This window comes from Ictalurus furcatus, chromosome 25 (genome assembly GCF_023375685.1).
Source record: "Ictalurus furcatus strain D&B chromosome 25, Billie_1.0, whole genome shotgun sequence".
NCBI classification, from domain to species: Eukaryota; Metazoa; Chordata; class Actinopteri; order Siluriformes; family Ictaluridae; genus Ictalurus; species Ictalurus furcatus.
The window spans coordinates 12,658,251-12,675,077 of record NC_071279.1 but is presented as its reverse complement, the minus strand read 5'-3'; the positions used below and the strand labels follow the sequence as shown (position 1 = coordinate 12,675,077).

The 16,827-nt window shown below is 37.4% G+C and overlaps 1 protein-coding gene across 2 annotated transcripts in view; it reads left to right on the top strand.

The window, feature by feature from the left end:
* The window catches only part of dcun1d4 (DCN1, defective in cullin neddylation 1, domain containing 4 (S. cerevisiae)), a 19,593-nt gene extending 7,513 nt beyond the window's left edge, over positions 1–12,080 (top strand). Inside the window, exons 1-8 of one of the 2 annotated variants that reach the window (XM_053613842.1) lie at positions 2,986–3,442; positions 4,082–4,170; positions 4,416–4,486; positions 6,443–6,534; positions 6,920–7,028; positions 7,530–7,634; positions 8,294–8,396; positions 8,791–12,080. In XM_053613842.1, coding sequence (XP_053469817.1) covers positions 4,445–4,486; positions 6,443–6,534; positions 6,920–7,028; positions 7,530–7,634; positions 8,294–8,396; positions 8,791–8,849 — 510 coding nt within the window. In that variant the 5' untranslated portion in view covers positions 2,986–3,442; positions 4,082–4,170; positions 4,416–4,444 and the 3' untranslated portion in view covers positions 8,850–12,080. Of the gene's footprint in view, positions 1–2,985; positions 3,443–4,081; positions 4,171–4,415; positions 4,487–6,442; positions 6,535–6,919; positions 7,029–7,529; positions 7,635–8,293; positions 8,397–8,790 lie in introns of those variants that run through there. The other variant, XM_053613841.1, reaches the window with a different exon arrangement.
* The last annotated feature ends 4,747 nt before the right edge of the window (positions 12,081–16,827 follow it).

Here is a 16,827-nt window from a genome sequence, read left to right as displayed (position 1 = left end):
GGATCATCTCTGTATTTCTTTGTGAATTCCAATCTGGCTTTCTGATTCTTGCTGCTGGTGAGTGGTTTGCATCTTGTGTTATGGTGTCTAGATTTCTGCTCTCAAAGTCTTCTTCAAATGGAGGATTGTGAGACCTTCACCCCTGCCCTGTGGAGGTTGTTGGTGATGTCACTAACTGTTATTTTTGGGTTTTTCTTCACAGCTCTAACAATGATTCTGTCATCAGCTACTGTTGTTTTCCTTGACTGACCCATTCAGTGTCTGGTTGTTAGTACATTAGTGATTTCTTTCTTTTTCAGGACATTCCAAATTGTTGTATTGACTATACCCAATGTTTGTTCAGTAGCTCTGATTGATTTTCCTTCTTTTCTCAGCTTCAAAATGGCTCACTTTTCTCCCATAGACAGCTTCATTCTTCATTTTTGCTTATCCTTTTTAACAACAAATGCAGTCTTCACAGGTGAAAACCATGAGTTGACATTCGGAGCTATTATTTTAACAATCAATCTAACAGGACATCCCATGACCAACAAGAAACACCTATCAGTCACATGTTCCAGTATTTTTGATCAATTAAAAAAAAAAAAAAAATACGGGTGGGTTCAAACAAAACATCTAGAGTTCTAAGTTGTTTAACTCCAAATGTTTGTTGTAAATATCAGGAAATGAAAGCTGATATTCATCTTTTGATCTTCAATCCAAATGTCTTCAGTTTGTAGCAAAAACAAAAGAATTGGCCTTGTCATTCCAATATTTTTGGAGGGGCCTGTATTCACATAGAGCAAAAAATATATGTGTATACGATTTTTCTGTAGTGTGTACACAGCCAGCTATTTGTTCCACACATAGTGGCATAGGTTATTGCTTCCCGTTTTGGACGATATATCTGGACGCCATAACAGCATGAATTACCACCAGCATGTATCATGGATCCAGCATATTGAAATATTTTACTGGGGTAGGGCCAAGGGTGTTCATCCTCTAGTTCAACATTGCAGTCTGGTGGCTTATCCATCTTCAAACACACACCCTGAGAGATATCTGTCGCTTTAACTACATTATGTAGCATGAGAAGGTCACTGCAGATGATGAATTGGCATGATTCTTGATCATTTTTCTGTACTGATTAACAGGATGCTAAACTGAAAAGTAAATAAACTTCATGGGAGCCCATTCTTTTACCATGTTGGCAGGCTCAGAGAAGTAGGCCTGTCACGATAGCTACTTTTGTTGGACGATATATTGATGATATTGTCATTTAACAACCATTTTATGCCACTGATATAATGATAAAATAATAGCATAATAATGCAAGTACACCCTTTCAAAGAGTAATGCACTTTTAATCTTAAGAATATCCAGACACTTATTAGCCTTGATTAACACGTTATCTTCACCTGTCGCTCTCCGCTCACAGCGAGCAGACTAGGGCTGTCAACAGGGCTGAAAAACTAAACTAGAATTTTTCACTTGAATATTTCCAAAATTCGAATTATATTCCAATTCTAAAGACCTTATTTCAATTAGGGGAAAACACCAGGCTTTTAAATGAACAGTCCACAAGAGGGCGCAACAAATAAATTTAAACCAAACAGTGTTATGTATTGTGTACAAACCTGGTAGTTAACAAAGTGCATTTATTTTTAGGCTGCCAGGCCAGTTCCAGTTTTAATTTTCACACTGTTTTTACTCATAGATTTTTGTCTTCTGACAAAAACATCCTTTAAATTTAATCAGTATTTCATCAGGTCATGTTTATTCATTTTAGTCAATTTTACTCTGACTGAAATGGCATTTTAGTTGATGAGAGAATGCATAAATGAAACCAAATCTTCACACATTTTATATATTAACTTAAACGTGTGAAAACTGGCCTTGTTTTCAAAACCTGATCTCCTGAAATAATATTACAATGAGTTCACTACTGTAATACAATACTGTGAATGCTTTATGAATTCTTTATGCTTTAGTTCTTCATTGTGTGTGTTTTAGTGCATTGCTATGGAAACAGTGTATTCAGAACGTGACGTACTGTTCTACCTAGCGTCTTACTTAAGTTCAACTTGTGCATTCGTGTCATTTTTTCTAGAAGTAAGTTGTAATGTTGTGTTTATGTTGTGTGTAAATGTCTGATTAATCTCGTATGTGTACAGGAAGCGTTTGAGTGAGTTAATTAACCCGCTAGTAAAGCACATCAATTTACCGCTGTTCAGTCACTGTTCAGCTTCAGTGGCTCGACCCCTGACGTTACTGACTATGACTGGATTATTTCAAACACTAGAGCTATTCTTTCTAGATTTTTCTTCTTTAAAAAACATTGTTAGCACATTAGTACATTGTTAATACTGTTTTTTCAACAATATGTTTTAATTAAAATTCGCACTTGACTTGGACAGCCCTGGAGCAGACGAGAGGACAGAACCAGTGCGAAAGGCTAAAATGTTGGCGACATTCATTCTTATCTAAACAAACCCGCTTGTAAACGTAACGGCAATATCGAGGTCAGCAGAAATGATCCAGGTCACGTCCATATATCGTACAATAAGACGATAACGTAATTATCGTGACGGGCCTACAGTGAAGTATTTTGAAGATCTAAGTAAGATTTGTAATAATAAAAAGTAATGATTTTTCCAGTTTCAAAATGATTCAACCCCTTGATGGCAAGCGTCTTTAGTACTTTGTTGAGCACCCTTTTGCTCTTATGACCTGCTGCAAACGAGATGTATATCTTCTGGCAGCGTTCCTGAGGAATCTTAGCCCGTTCCTCATGAGCAATGGCCTCCGGTTCAGTAATATTCTTGGGTTTGCGTGCTGCAACCGCCGCCTTCAAATCCCACCAGAGATTTTCTATGGGGTTCAAGTCAGGTGACTGTGATGACCCTGTAGAATCCTGGGAAGTGTTGCAAGGTCCAATGACGCCCAGGCTTCAGCTTCCTCACAGACGACATGACGTTTTCTCCTAGGATTTCCTGATACGTCAATGAATCCATCTTGCCTTCCACACACTGCAGGTTTCCAGTGCCAGAGGATGCAAAGCAGCCCCAGAGCATCACCGAGCCACCACCATGCTTGACTGTGGACAGAGTGTTCCTTCTTCATTCTTCTTCCTCCAGACATACCGCTGATCCATCGTGCTGAAAAGTTCCAGTTTTGTTTCATTGCTCCGCAGAACAGAATCCCAAAACTTCTGTGGCTTATTTATATGATTTTGAGTCACTTTTCTTGTGCTTTTGGGTCAGTAGTGGTGTAAGTCTTGCAGTTCTGGCATAGAAACCTTCAGTGTTTAGTACATGCCATACTGTGCTCACTGAAATCTCAGTGTCTGTTGCCACCAAGTCTTGTTGCAGGTCTTTTGCAGTCACTCGAGGGTTTTTCACAACCTACCTTCTCAGAAATCTGCTTACAGCCGTTGATAGCTTCCTTTTTCTGCCCCGTCCAGGTATTTAATTAATTTTTTGCCCCTAGCCAGTTCAGGTATTTCATGTGTTCCAGCTCAAGCAAACCTGGTGAAACTAATGAAGCCCTTGATTAGTTATATCAGGTGTGCTTGAGACAACACCTGTTTTGCATATTTGTGCTGTTGTGAGGGATTCTATTCAGGGGGTTGAATAATTTTGAAACTGGAGAAGTCATTATAAGTTGCATTTTCAGTTGAATTTGGGGAAACCACTTGAAGGATTTGTTGTGTTGAACTATTTCAGTTGCTTTTGTTTGATTTGTTCATTGCAAACAGCTGGAAGTCTGTAAATATTGACAATAAACCTGATTTGCAATGGGGGTTGAATAATTTTGATTGCAACTGTATGCAAATCAGTTTTTATTGTGTTCCTTGAACATTCTGACAATAAAACGAAACAACTGAAACACAAGGGAAAATAAAATGAATTTTAAAAAAAGAATATCTGTAATTTAATCAGGTAATTATTATACAGTAGTAAAGCTGAACGTACAACATAAAATCAATGAAATATCTTGTTGAGATTTACATTGATATTATGGTGTGTTTTGTACACAGTGTGCATCAAGGGCCTTGTGTGTGTGTGTGTGTTGACCCACAAACACCTGTCTTGGTTTTCAGTGTCTACAGAAGACAGGAGTCGTCGCATATCCAGGAAGCTGAAGCTTTCTCCAGTAAGAGATGTCTGGAGTGGTTTTATGAATATGCAGGTAAATGTTTTACAAAATATGATGGTACCTTTTTATTTCTGGATGACTAATGTTATGATAGAAGACATGTAGAAGAGATAAAGCTAAAAAAAAGAAAATAATTGGTCCTTAATATCTCTCTTTGTCTTTAAAGCTACAAAAAAGACAATGTTGGATATTTGACTGACGATTGTGTTTATAACAGTGAAATGCAGTGTAAAAACTGTTGTGTACATTTTTACATGTACGCATGTCGTCTGTGTCAGGTTGTGACGACGTGGTTGGACCAGAAGGCATGGAGAAGTTCTGTGAAGATATCGGAGTGGAGCCAGAGAATGTAAAGCACTGCAAATTCTAATAAATATTATGAATGCAGACTGCAGTTCACTAGTTCAGCTTTTTATATTAGCATATTTGGTATATTTGTGTATTTTCTTTGGTATTTTCTCATTTCTATGTTTTAGATCAGTTATATCACTACTGCATTTATATCATTTATATCACGCACTGATTTTTCTTCATACTCGTGTGTGTATGTTGGTGAATGCCAATCAGCCGTAAATCATCAGGCGTGTGCATGGCGCAGTTGAGTTGCATTTGGTGACGCCATAAAAGGCAAAGCTCACCGAGCTGAAATAACAAGCAGGCGGCAAAAATGAAAGTTATTTTGACTCGCCTTTATGCCAATAAGAATATATATTATTTAACTCCATAACAGCACCTGAAAGGCCACAATCTGGAGCCAAATTACAAAAAAGAGTATTCTCTTTTTTTTTTTTTTTTTTTTTTTTTTTTTTTTAAAAAAAAAGCACAAACTTTGTTATAGATTTGTATTTTATGAAGTCAGTATAAAACTATTTTAGTTTCCCAAAAACTAGTTTTCCAGCCCAAAATTATGTTATAGAAAAATGTTTGTATGTCAGTAAAGAAAGCAGCATATTAAGTGGTAAGAGACACTTCCAGACAAAAAACATAGTGAAGGCTGCTGGGTTTTGCTGCAGAAATAAGAAGGGAGTGTGACAGTGGGTGTCTCCAGAGTCTGTTTTTTTTATTTTATTTTATTTTATTTATTTATTTTATATAAATCCTGAGTGAAGTGTCTCTGTGACTGAGTGCACCTTCACCGATGCTGTGGTAGAAAAGCATGAAGTTTCATAGGAAGTCTTATGATAGTACACTAGACCAGTGGTTCTCAACCTTTTGTGAGCTCCGCACCCTAAGCATATTTCGAACAATCCACAAGGACCCCCTCACTCCACAACAATTATATAGGCTGTATATTTAACAGTCATTTGTATATAAGTTACTTTATTTTATTAATGTTTAACATTAATAATATTAACATTGGACATTTAAAATTGAATCAGAACTTTTTAAGATTAATTTTTTTTTTTTTTTTTAACATTTTCTTGTTGGTGTGACATTGGATATGACTCTCTGAATTATGTTTTGTTTATTTTATCCATCGATGAACGATCGTCAGCTTAGCTAACGTTATTTGTTAATGCACGCAAATAACAAAAGGGGTTAATTTTAAAATGTATCTTAAATTGTTCTTACATATGATATATTTTAATATATTTTGACACATTTAACAAAAAAAACTATATATATATTTAAACAATTTAAAAACTTTCCCACGGACCCACTGCGATTACACCACGTACCACTAGGGGTCCGCGGACTTATTGGTCTTACTTATGGATTTATGTTTGCTTGCTTTCTTTTTTTTATATTTAATATTTCTTTAGTTAATGCCTTTAAAATGAAGGAGTGGGGGTTTAACCAAATATTCATTAAATCCGTCGAATTAAAATACATAAGCTATATCATCTAGACGGTGTAATCAATATATAAGAGAAAGTACAGTAACTTACCGATATTTATATGATTTGAAGCTGTTTGATTGAGGTTTACATTATTTAGTCTTCTTATGGGTAAATACTCAGGAGCACGAGTAAGACACCACCGTTTTTTTCCCCGCAATTACCAGATATTTATGAATATTAAATCTCTTAAAATCTCGTAAGCACTCATACGAATGAGGAATGAATCCATTTGGTGTCCAGCTTTATAAATGAAGCGCGTTGATGGCATATCTGTACTAAAAATGATCTCACTAATGCAAATTATAATTAAAGTTTATGCTACTTTCATGGAGTAGTTAATAATATAGAGGTTTTATTGTTCACTTGCACCTTATATTAAAAATCCATAAAACACATTAGATTACGAGTCAATTGTTGTGTGTGTGTGTGTGTGTGTGTGTGTGTGTGTGTGTGTGTGCGCACAGGTGGTGATGCTGGTATTGGCTTGGAAACTGAATGCTCAGAGTATGGGCTACTTCACCCTGCAGGAGTGGCTTAAAGGAATGGGTTCACTGCAGTAAGACTGTTCATTTTGCTTAACCTGTTGCATAACCTGTGACACATATAGCCTATAGTTTAATCCTTGCATAACCTATGCCTCTTTAATGTATACTAGTGCTGGGCGATGATATCACAATATTGTGATATACCATCATGAGAGACTTTTCTTCAGGTGTTGGCGCTTTTATAACTGACTGAACAGTTATAAAACTGTTCAGCCCCCCCCCCCCCCCATCAGTATACAGTATTGTGGTGTATACTGAGTATACACCACATTCAAATAAAGTAAACACCTCTTAAACTATGTGACTTGTGTAATGAATGGAACCTGCTCTGTTTTTGCTTCAAACTTCCAACTTCTACTGTCTTACAATGCGTATTACGTTCCTCACTTTTCGCAGATGTGATTCAACTGAAAAACTCAGGAACTGTCTAGACTACCTGAGGTCGATCCTCAATGATGCCACGAGTTTTAAGCTCATTTACCGATACGCCTTTGACTTCGCCCGGGTGAGTGAATGTAAATTTCACTAAACTCATTTAAAACAATTATTTACAACTTCCTGCCTTTTCCAGTGTTGTAGATAAAAATAAATAAATAATTTATTATATGGGTACTGTGGACCCCATTCATGTCTCTGCGTTACCTGTCTATAATATAGGCTGTTGTACATTATTTGACTCTTAACTGTGTAGCTACTCATACGTCCACAATACTGAAACGTATGCAGCTTTACCAAGAGTATCCAGACTGTTGAGCAATAAAGTGAGCGAGAGGAACAGTCTATAAGAAGTTTATCAGTTGAAATAGTCCATGAACAAAGCCTGACTGTATTTAGTATTGAATGTTAATATGAACAGTATTGTACAGTACTGCGAGGTGAGCTTATGCACATGTTCAAGACACAGAAAACTAAAAAAAAGCTTGTAATTTATGGCAAAAATATTGGTTGGTTAAAAAGCATGGTATAACTTCTATCGTCTGACCTCACTGTTTTTGTACCTTTGCAGGAGAAAGATCAGAGGAGTTTAGATTTAAACACTGCCAAGTGCATGCTGGGACTTCTACTGGGGAAAACCTGGCCACTATTTCCTGTGTTTAACCAGTTTCTAGAGGTGCTGCTTTCATCCTTCACATTAATCATTTATGTCCAGTTTACATTATTGTTCTTCTACTCCGTTAAATTCTATTACAGTCTGACTAATTTAAATGATTTGAATCCGATTCACATGCTGATTACACTGCCAGTCAAAAGTTTAGACACTCATTCTTTATTTTTATTTTTTTTCTACACATTTTAGAATAATAATAAAGTCATCAAAACATCTGGAGTAACAGAATCAGAACTATGGAAATTATGTTGTGATCTAAAAAAAATAATCCAAAATAAATCTAAATAATTGAATATTTTAGCATTTTCAAAGTAGATGCCCTTTTCGCCTAGAATTTCCAGAAATGTATTCTTGCCATTTTCTCAACCGATTTCTTGAGGAATTCCCCTGAGATGCCTTTTAAACAGTATTAAAGGAGTTCCCACCTATGCTGGACACTTATCGGCTGCTTTTCGGAGTATTTCGCTCCAATCATACACCTTCAGATCAAAAGTTTTTTAAGATCATGAGAAATATTGCAGTTGAGTGTCTGCAAACTTTTGACTGGTAGTGTATGTTTTGAATATGAATATTATCCTATAGCCACAGTACTGTGCTCTGATCCGTAACCAGCAGTTCTGTATTTGAAATCTGTTTTTTTTTTTTTTCCTCATTGGTTGCAGCAATCCAAGTATAAAGTAGTAAATAAAGACCAGTGGTGCAATGTTCTAGAGTTCAGTAGGACCATTAACCTGGATCTCAGCAACTATGATGAGGATGGGGCTTGTAAGTACACGCACACACACAAGCCACACATAGTTCGTCCTATCGTCGAGTTTGAATCCAGACGATGCCACAGACATCCATGGGAGCAAAATTGGCTGTGCTTTCTATATACACGCTCACACTGTCAATCACAGTGATACTAGCCAGTGTGAGTTCATGTATGCGGAAGAGGGTGGATAGCGCTTTCCTCTGAGTGTGTTAAACCACCCTGTGACGCAGCATGAGCAGCAGTTCGAAAAGATGCTGTTGGCTGGCTTCACACGTCTTGGAGGAAGCCCCGGTTAGTAGCTGTGGTATGGTGGGAATTGGCAGATGACCAAATTGGGGAGAAATTTGTGTGTGGGGGGATTCCAGAGACATTGTTATAGGGTTTACTGTACTTTTTGTATTTCAGGGCCAGTTTTGTTGGATGAGTTTGTGGAGTGGTACAAAGACCGAGAGATGTCGTCATAGCAACAACCGTCAATGCCTCTACCATCACCAACAACTAGAAATTAATCGGCAACAGGCACTGTGGCATCAGTGAAAGAAATGACTTAGAAATGGTCCTTACAAACAAAACATAACAGGACCCAGTGGGGCAGACTGTAGGTATCCTGCCAGTGAATTTGTGAGTGAGTGTGTGTGAGTGTGTGTGAGTGTGTGTGAGTGTGTGTGAGTGTGTGTGAGTGTGTGTGAGTGTGTGTGAGTGTGTGTGAAAAAGTGTCAGCGTTCCATAGTGTAACGTTCAAATGTTGCCCTTTTCATAAGGGTTATGTATGAGCGTTAACACTGATGATGACTAGGTGAGACAGCACCTCAGCCCTAAATTCTTACCTGATGTCCTGACCAACCTGCAGTGCATCATGGGAAAGCACATGGCCAAGCTCAGTGCCACTCCCTGCCACCCTACTGTGACGTGACTAACTGTGAATGTTTGAATGGGTGTTTAAGAGGGGTGATCTGTGATATTCCACATGCTAGGGTAAATACCAAAATAGTTCCCTTCTTAATGCCAGGTGATTTAAACATTATGGGGTCTCATTTAAAATACAAACTCGTGTAAAAATCATCTAAAATGATGATTTAAAAAAAAAAGTCTTGCAAATGAGTCGAAATAGCCATTGCTACAGTGACCAAACATCAGATCCTCACCTATCCTAAAAGTCTCACTTGTTACAGTGTGTACTTTAAAAAAACAAAAAAAAAAAAAAAAAAACAAGCCTTTGCAAAAGACATCTTAATAAGGCAGACTTTCCTTTAAACAACCCGATTAAAAGTTACCACAGTGGCGTTTTATTAACTGTGAACTATGAAAGATAAAAGCGCTAAATCGGCCCATCTTACAGAATATTTTCTGAAGTGCTCATTGCTATTTCGTTGTACAGATTAACTTAAACTGATTCATTACACAGGGTAATCATAGAAGTTTATCATATTTAATAACTACCTGCCATCGTGCTGTCCCCAAACCCCCCCCCCCCCCGCCCCCCCGCCAATCCTCTAAAAGATGTGTTTGACTTCTTTTATTTATCGTCGTTCTTCCTCATTTAGTCCACATCTTTAAATAGCACATAATTTGACTATGTGCGTTATTGCTTTAAAGGTTCAGACCTTGCCTAACATGGTTGCTGTTCTGGAGAAAGACTTTTGACTTTTATGCTTTGTTTTCTTTTAAATTACTGAGTTTGGGGGCATGGCGCAAAAGTGCAAATCTGCAGTTCTCTGTCTTTGGTATTACAGATGAAGCAATGGCTGTAAAAAAAAAAAAAAAAAAAAAAAAAAAAAAAAGAACAAGTGGAGGCTAAAGATATTCGTGTCCTTCATGTGATCATGTGAGTAATGTAACATGATTTTGTTAACCATACAAAAGTTTGATATTTCTCGGGCAATATGGTAAAAAATCTTTTACTGTGCCAACATGAATAGAGGATTATTGTTATTAAGTAGTTTTGCTGTCATTCTTATTCCATTGTTATTTTTTCTTAGTGAATCTCTCATGTAAGAAAGCATTGCTAAAGGGAGTTCAAATGAAAGTAAGAATTGAAAGGCTAGAAATGGGAAAAAGAAATTGCACACAGATCTGCAGATTGCCCTTCTTTGGTCACTCCAATTCTAAATACGATGTTAAATTTGATCTCAGATTTCTTTCCATTGCTTCTCCTATCAGAGCTGTATGTGTCATTGCCCATATGTTTTATGCAACGGTGTGCCCTTATACCTTCATGCTCTCCAAGTAGAATCTACTTGGGCACGATTTATTTTAATAGATCACCCACAGACACGTTGTTGTTGTTGTTGGTGGTTTTTTTTTTCCCCCTCTTCCTGTTATTTCAAACAAGTGTTCCTTCAGTTCACGTTAAATGACATGTCGAGGCTGTCTCTTGAAGTGGAAGGGACATGTGATGGGAAACATGATTCCACGGCAAGACCGTAAGCCCATAGTGACTGTTGCATAGCAACCGTTTAACATTCTAGTTACATTTGTAAAATGTTCACTTTTGCCTCTGACTGTGTCATCTGAGTGGACAAAAAAGTGCATGCGTTCTTCATGCAGAGCTGTCTTGAGTATAAATGAATTTTTTTTGTGTGTGTGTGAGAAATTTTACGATTCTTTTTCCTTTTTTTTGTACAGGCATTTGTGAATTTACTGTGCTTTCAATTTTTTTTTTTCACAGCCATGGAGTCATTGTTTTATGAAAATCACGATTGTCATGATATCTAACGCTTAAATACACGTTCAACCTCATTCGCCGAAACGTTTTCCGTTTGCTTTCTTTTACTCACCATTTTCAGCACGTGCTTAACTACACCACCCAGAAGTCGTTGCAGCACCTGAATTTATGCACTTGAAATTACGTGCTTGCAAGAATAACATAACGACAGATTCCAGTGGCCGATGTATTGTTTATGCTTTGTTTTTCTTTTATGATTTGATACAGTTTCATTCAGTCCGTTTGTAATGCAAAAATCATTTTAAAAAAAACAAAAAAAACCTCGAAACCTATAAAATGCAAAGAGCATAAATTGAATAAATAAGTTTTTCGATGTAGTTAGAACATGTAGTGGGAGGAACTACATTTCATGACTATAATTAGGTAATTACCATGAGAAAATCTGATTCAAGAATGTGTAATTACCTTAAATCTGTAACAGTGTAATGAAGTATATGGCTGGGATAGTTTTGCTAATAGATGTGTTTCTTTTCACGTATTAAAATTCTAAGCACTGAACACATAATATCTGCGAACCATTAAAAGAGTAACAGCTTCTTTGGGTTTATGATTTTGCCTTTCGGTGATAACCAAATGTGTTCTTTTACAGCGTTTACAAGAATAGGTGAGCTGATGTGTAATAAATCAAATAGGCCCTGCGTTTTGCGCAAAGCAAACAATTTTGTAAAGGTGAAACATTTTTGAATTGGGTTATAATCAGTATTTGGCGGCGAAGGACCATGACGTGCAATCTGGAGATAATATAACTTAACATCGCTATAGGTACATGTGTTCCTGTGGCAGTGTTCGATTATCAGATCTCTGTGTTACGACTGTTGCTAAGACCGTTTTGCTAGCAGTGTTGGCTAATGCAGGGAGGCTTGGTTGACTATCTCATCTGACTGTATATATATGTATGGATGTGTGTATATGTGTCTGTTTTCACTGTAACCTATCTCTACATTCAGTATATAAAGAGGTTTGTTAACGATTTGTGCCATTTAATCTTTTATACGTTTTCTCTATTTTCTTTTCTTTCCTGTGCTAGGTATATGCTGCTATCTAAGACCCAAGCATGCTCTTCTATTGTAATAATTCTAATAATATTAAGATAAAAACCATACATTTCCAAAGTGTGTTTAGTTTTTAATTCTGACTTGCTTTGCAATAGACATTTAATCTTTACATACATTCCTTCTTATTTGTTTTATAATGTGTCTTGGGAACAATATCCAAAAAATAATAAAAAGACAAGGGAAATAAGATAAATGCTAAAATGAATTTATATAACTGTGAAAGACCCTTTGCAGTCAATGTGCATGTTTGTATATTTAGTGTCTCACTAGAAGTAAATGAAAAGTAACTAAATAGCAATTTAGTCTCAGTTAGTGAAATTTTCTGTTTCTAAAATCAGTATTCTATTGTGATTTTACTTAAACATACGTACATTAATGTATAAAATTATACAGTCTTTTTTACATAGTTAAATAGTGTAGGATATATTAAAGACACCTCAAACGTCGTCTTGAATCCCATCAATCTCAAAGCACACACAGGACTTGGATCTGAGGGATGAGATACTCCTGTCAGATTCTGAAGCATCTACTTCCTTGAAGTTTGCAGTGCTTTTACTTCCTGTAGACACCCTGTGTTCAGTAGGAAGTGGATCTTCCTCCATTCTTAACTGACAAGCTTCCCTACTGATCACTTTCCTGAGATGTGAAAGACTCAGAGGTCAAACTGAACCCATCCATTGCTCGCCTCTTCTGCTGAAACAATAATCTTCTCCGTTCCTGCCTTTCACGGGCCAGAGAGCTGTCTCTTAGATACTCTCTAGAATCATCGTCTCCTGAAGAAGCTGCAAGTTTATTACTGATGGATTGTGTTACGTCCTGAAGCGCAGGGTCCATAACGAGATGCTTTCTTGTTTGCAAAGCAGCCCTTTCATTGGACGAGGCACCCAAACCAGACAACTTTGATTCTAATATGGTCTCAGATTCTGTTGTAGATAACGGTGCCCTACTGCTTGATCCTTGTGTATTTGCATATTGCTTGTCACCAGATGAGGTATTTGAACTTATCCGTCTGAATACGTCTTCTACTTGAATAAATGCGTCATCTGGCTGCCCATCTAGGTTTGATGAGAACAGATACCTCTTTGGCTCAGGAAGTTGGTTTAGCCTACTAGTTTCTGTAGTCACTTTCACTGCAGATGATGCATCTTGTATCCGTGAAAGGGACTGATTTTGATCATATTGGTCAGAATATGTAAGTGCGAGAGACTTTTTTGGCCTTGCTGGTGTTACATTTGTCTTGAATGTCCTTGATTCTGTTCCTATATTCATTGATCCCCACTTTTGGGATGAGCTAGATGGGGACAAAGTTTGGATATGAGGTTCAGACTGCCTGAACTGAATGTATCTATTTAGCCTTGGTAATCCATCTATTCGGCCAAAGGAATCATTTTCCTCTGTAGTAAGTTTGAACTCATCCTCAGATGGGAAACTTTGTTTGCTTTCCAATTTTGAGTGACTTAAATACTTTAATGGCACTGGAGATGACTGATAAGGTTCTGATTGCATGATCTGAACATGCCTTTTCACTTTTGGTAGTTGATTAATAGATAAATCTAATGATCCAAATAAATTATCTGCGGCATTATTGGATTTATCATTTGCTGTTGTTTTGTTCTGATTCTCAGATTGTGTAAACAGAAGAGCTTTCTTTACCTTTGGTATATTATCAAGAGATGCTGATATTCCATCAAAGAAAGTGTCTTTTGTGCTTGATTTAGCATCATTATTGATTGAGGAGCCTAACGTCTTCCATTCTTTTTTGGTCATTTTCTCAGTTGGATATTGTGACTGACTTGAGGGAGAAGGTTCAGATTGTGTAAACTGAATATATCTATTTACCCTTGGCACCCTTGGTGCAGGAGCTTTGACATCAACCATGGATAAATCCGATCCCCATAATTCTCTTTCCTTTGCTACATCAACTGTGACTCCATGGGTGCTTGAAGACTTTGGTGGAGCTGAATGTTGTTGTGTGAACTGAATATATCTCTTCACCTTCGGCAGCTCACTAATAGATCCATCCATTTTCTTAAAAAAGGTGTCTTCATTATTTGACTTGCTATCAACAGGTGAAGAACTGGTCCTTAATGATTTTGTCAAAACTGGTGTAGCTATTTGTCTGTGTAAAGACACAGATGAAGGCTGAGTAGAACGCTGTGAGAACTGAATGTATCTTCTCACTTTTGGTATCTCAGAGGATGCACCAATTGGTCCAAAGAAATTGTGTTCATCAGAGGCCGGTTCAGATGCTAAATCTTTCTTCTTTAATTCTGAGCTAGGACGTATTGTTTTTTCTGTCCTGTTGGTTAAAGAGTGCGAAAGCGGAGGTTGTATGCGGGGTTCAGCTTGCGTGAACTGAATGTATCTTTTCACCTTTGGCATTCCAACAAATGATGTACCTGTTTGACCGAAGAAATCATCTCCCTTAATGGATGGACTTACTTCAGCCTCGGATGTTGTGGACTGCATTTTTGTCGAGAACTCTGGTGTGATGCATTCGGTAATTATAGATGTTGTGGGAGAGTGAGTTGAAGGTTGAGGTTCAGATTTTATGAACTGAATGTATCTTTTTACTTTTGGCACTTCATCAAAAGATGTGTCTGTCTGTCCAAGGAAAGTGTCACCCTTAATATCTGTTCTGTGTTTTTTCTCGAATGAAGAATCAGCACTACTAGACTCTGTTTTTGTTGCCAACACTGGTGTGACTATTTGGGGTTTGAAAAATGACGATTGAGATTGATCTCCTTTGATGTTTACAGAAGACTGAGTTGGAGGATAAGCTTCAAATTGTGAAAATTTAATATATTTATTTACCTTGGGCACTTCATCAAGGGATACACCAAGTGGCCCAAAGAAGTTGTCTTGTCTTTTTGGAAGGACATCTTTGTCAGAAAACAAACTGGAACTAACAGATTCTGATTTTGTCACTAGTTGAGGTTTGACTTTTTGTGGGACTTCCGTCTGATTTGAATTCTGATTCTCAGATTGTGTAAACAGAAGAGCTTTCTTTACCTTTGGTATATTATCAAGAGATGCTGATATTCCATCAAAGAAAGTGTCTTTTGTGCTTGATTTAGCATCATTATTGATTGAGGAGCCTAACGTCTTCCATTCTTTTTTGGTCATTTTCTCAGTTGGAGATTGTGACTGACTTGAGGGAGAAGGTTCAGATTGTGTAAACTGAATGTATCTATTTACCCTTGGTACCCTTGGTACCCTTGGTGCAGGAGGTTTGATGTCAACCATGGATAAATCCGATCCCCATAATTCTCTTTCCTTTGCTACATCAACTGTGACTCTATGGGTGCTTGAAGACTTTGGTGGAGCTGAATGTTGTTGTGTGAACTGAATATATCTCTTCACCTTCGGCAGCTCACTAATAGATCCATCCATTTTCTTAAAGAAAGTGTCTTCATTATTTGACCTGCTATCAACAGGTGAAGAACTGGACCTCCCTAATTCTAGTTTTGTCAAAACTGGTGTAGCTATTTGTCTGTGTAAAGACACAGATGAAGGCTGAGTAGAACGCTGTGAGAACTGAATGTATCTTCTCACTTTTGGTATCTCGGAGGATGCACCAATTGGTCCAAAGAAATTGTGTTCACCAGCAGCTGGTTGGATGTAAGCTTCAGCTGCTAAATCTTTCTTCTTTAATTCTGAGCTAGGACGTATTGTTTTTTCTGTCATGTTGGTTAAAGAGTGCGACAGCGGAAGTTGTATGCGGGGTTCAGCTTGCGTGAACTGAATGTATCTTTTCACCTTTGGCATTCCAACAAATGATGTACCTGTTTGACCGAAGAAATCATCTCCCTTAATGGTGGGACTTAATTTATCCTGAGATCTTGTAGACTGCATTTTTGGCAGTAGCTCTGGTGTGACACATTCTGTAATTACAGGCAATGAGGGTGACTTAACTGAAGGTTGAAGCTCAGATTGTGTGAACTGAATGTATCTCTTCAATTTTGGCACTTCATGAAGAGATGCACCTATTTGCATAAAGAAATAGTCTCCCTTAATGGATGGACTTACTTCAGCCTCGGATCTTTTAGACTGCATTTTTGTTGAGAACTCTGGTGTGACACATTCTGTAATTACAGATGTTGAAGGAGACTGAGCTGAAGGTTGGGGTTGAGATTTTATGAACTGAATGTATCTTTTTACTTTTGGGACTTCATCAAAAGATGTATCCATTTGTCCAAAGAATGAAGGGACTGACTGATTTGAAGGTTCAGCTTCCAACTGTGTAAACTGAAGAGATCTGTTAACCTTTGGTATATTATCAAGGGATACGTGGATAACGTCAAAGAAATTAGTTTTGCTCTGGCTTGATTTTGCATCAGATATGGAACACGATATTGCTTTTGCTGTGACCGCAGGTGTCACTCGTTGTTTGAGTGAGGATGGAGGCTGTGACTCAAGAGGCTGAGGTGAATGTTCTGTAAATTGAATTCTTCTCCTTACTTTTGGTATACCATCAAAGAGCACACCTATTTGTCCAATGATATTGTATTCATCAACAACTGGATTACAATCTTTAGATGGTAGATTATTTCTCTTCACTTCTGTGCCTTTTCGTATGGTTGGTACCATCTCATTTAAGGGAACGTATGGTGACAGAGTTTCAGAAAATACTTCAGACTGTGTGAACTGAATGTACTTCTT